Genomic DNA, 2,909 nt, shown 5'->3' on the forward strand with positions numbered 1-2,909 from the left:
TTTTCCCTCTCATTTTGCCATTGTCTTTCCACTAGTTAGACACAAAGTCCCCAGGGAATAGTGGATTTTTTCTCTCTTGCTATTTCTCTCCCAGGACAGACCATACAAGATTGAGTGGAAAAGTAAGGTAAAGGTCTAGATAATTCAGGCAAAAACTGGTTAATGACAATTGGGCGTGTGTTTTCCTACTTTGGGCCTCAATTACCTACTTTGGTTGTCAAAGTTGGAAAATTACTGAACTGGGATTAGAACTTTAGTATAAATATTGACTTTCTGAACAGAGAGAATGTACTTCCTCCTGGTTTTCCTATTTTCTTTGTTGGGCTCAGTCTCCCTTTGAGTTCTTCTTTCTTATTATCCTGACACCTCCTTTCCCTTTTCTTCCCCATCCTCTGTATTATTGATGCCAGATGAGCATCAACACCTTTGTATAACCGCACCCTCAACATTGGACTCTGCAGGCACGTGGGGAACACACATCCTCATTCTGTGATAAGCATGTCAGTTAATCACTGATGGGTGCTTATCCCTGTTTGTTTTGAGAAGTAATTCTATTTTCCAAAATACAGTTAAATTGCATTATTAAGCAGAATCACAGAGTCAACTTTACATGGGCTATAGAGTACTTTGGTGGCCCTTCTAGAATCCCCAGCCAGAGCTTTGCATATCAGGATCACCAGGCTGAGGGACTGGAAACAGATTCAAGGCTATTGTGAGGTCTGTCAATCCTTATCTGCTGTGGCCACAGTGAGGTCTGATTTCAAAGCAAGGGCAGAGAATTCTCCATCTCACACCCTGAACTGGGAGCCAGAAAACTCTTAAGGCAAAGTCAAAAACCATGACAGCTAGGTCAAGGTCATGCTTAGTAGATTTCACACCCAAAATTGGAATACTAGTGCTCAATATTTCTTTCAGAAGATTGGGGATAAGTAAAAATAATGAAACCTTTGCTGGAGGCACTCAACGGTGGCCACTGTACAGACCAGACCTTCCCAGTTCCCACACCTTGCTTGGCTTCCTCTGCAACCATGTCTGACAAACCTGGTATGCCTGAGATTGAGAAATTCGGTAAGTCAAAATTAAAGAAGACAGAAACGCAAGAGAAAAATTCACTGCCTTCAAGAGAGACGACGGAACAGGAGAAGCAAGCAGAGGAATCCTAAGGAGGCGCCACAGATGCACTCTCCATTCCATCAGCCTTGCCTTCTCACTTTACTTCCTTTAGCTGTTTACCTTTGTAAGATGCAAAGAGTTGGGTCAAGTTTAAATGACTGTTATCCCTTTGTACATCAAAGTATGGAGAACCGACCAGGAAGGCCACACCTGCCTCTCCCATCTGCCTGTCTGGCTGGCAGGGAAAGAAAAGAACTTGCATGTTGGTAAAGGAAGAAGCTGGGTGGGATGACCATGAAATCGAGGGTAAAAACCAAGCCAGTCCCAGGTGCTCTGCAGGCTGTCAAATGCAGTGCAGTTAGAGTGCCTTTTTTTTTTTTCTCAAACGATTGTAATTACTGGAATGCACAAGTTTTTAATATGCAAATAAAAAGTTTTAAAACCTGGGGGGGGGTGGGGCAGAATTTTGTTGGACAAAGTTGTATCTAAATCAGTGACCCCTCGATCAATGACAGAGAGTGGACTTCAGAATAATCCAAAGCTACTCTTGTCTTTCTTTTAGTTATGCTTTTAAATGGGTCCATTCCTCTCACACAAACACTGTCACTGACAGGGTATAAAAGTTCAGCATCAGGCACAGCAACCTGTCTGGGAGTCTTCCAGCTTTTCCATCCTATTTTTTTCTTTTCTTTTTTTTTTTTTTTTTAAGATTTTATATATTTGATAGAGACACAGCGAGAGAGGGGACACAAGCTGGGGGAGCGGGAGAGGGAGAAGCAGGCTTCCTGCAGAGCAGAGAGCCCGATGCGGGGCTGATCCCAGGACTCTGGGATCATGACCTGAGCCGAAGGAAGACGCCCAACGACTGAGCCACCCAGGTGCCCCTCCATCCTATTTTTCTACTAGCATCAGACACTACCTACTTTAGACCTTCTTGGCTCTCCTATCTCTTAGCTTCTACCCCTGGTCCTAGCTGCTGCTGTCTTCAGTTCTCTGTCCTGACAATCCATTTAGACACCCATCTCTGGTTTGAACCCTCAGTGCTACCTTTCAGTCAATATTTTATTATTTTCTGGTAGCACCCTAAGCACATACAGCTAAGGGTAAGAAATGTTTCTGCTCTTGAATAAACCTTAAGAAGATTTATACCTACCCCACTGGGTAGTTGATTCAGGTAGCATTCCCTATATATCTGCTTTAATTCCAGACTGAAAATATTACTTTACAGTTTGTTTAGATCTTCAAAAATAAAAAGAACCATGTAGTGAACATAAGGCTTTTATAGGATTTGCAGATGGCTTGGGACACATGGTAAAACACCAATGTATTCCTATAAATGTTTTCCTTATTCCTAAGGTGAAGTGGAAACACACTTCATTGTGTTACAGGTGAAACAAAGCCAATGGAAGTCTGCTAATATTAGGGTAGAAACTTGGGGCCTTATAGGATATAAAAATAGAGTTATGGTTAAGTCTATAAAATTTGTCAAATTCAAGCCACAAAATTTGAGACTGAAGAATTTAGAACAAATTTATGACTATGGAACCACATGGATTTATTATACTAGAGCCAAATAATTATTTGAGAATAGAATAATACTTCTTAAACATGTAAAATATCACCAATGCTATCTAAATGAGGCCTAAAAATAACTATTAGAACTATTTAGAACTTAGATAACTTTAATTTCTGTTCCACACTACAACTTGTATTTTTCTCGAAACATTTTGCTCTTATTATAGAACAAAGAATATATCCCAATATTATAAATGCATAATTTGAGTTACAAAAAGCAT

General features: G+C 40.5%; 1 protein-coding gene across 1 annotated transcript; it reads left to right on the forward strand.

Moving 5' to 3' along the window:
* The first annotated feature begins 1,020 nt into the window (after positions 1-1,020).
* Positions 1,021-1,524, forward strand: LOC102748846 (thymosin beta-4-like). The gene has a single exon (XM_081819133.1). It carries the CDS (start codon positions 1,029-1,031, stop codon positions 1,161-1,163), a length of 135 nt encoding a protein of 44 aa, XP_081675259.1. The 5' UTR covers positions 1,021-1,028; the 3' UTR covers positions 1,164-1,524.
* The last annotated feature ends 1,385 nt before the right edge of the window (positions 1,525-2,909 follow it).

This window comes from Leptonychotes weddellii, chromosome 5, assembly GCF_054177405.1.
Source record: "Leptonychotes weddellii isolate Sample4059 chromosome 5, ASM5417740v2, whole genome shotgun sequence".
In the NCBI taxonomy this organism is placed as follows: Eukaryota; Metazoa; Chordata; class Mammalia; order Carnivora; family Phocidae; genus Leptonychotes; species Leptonychotes weddellii.

Coding starts and splice junctions, on each gene's coding strand:
- LOC102748846 (XM_081819133.1), top strand. CDS start 1,029: ATGTCTGACAAACCTGGTATGCCTGAGATTGAGAAATTCGGTAAGTCA.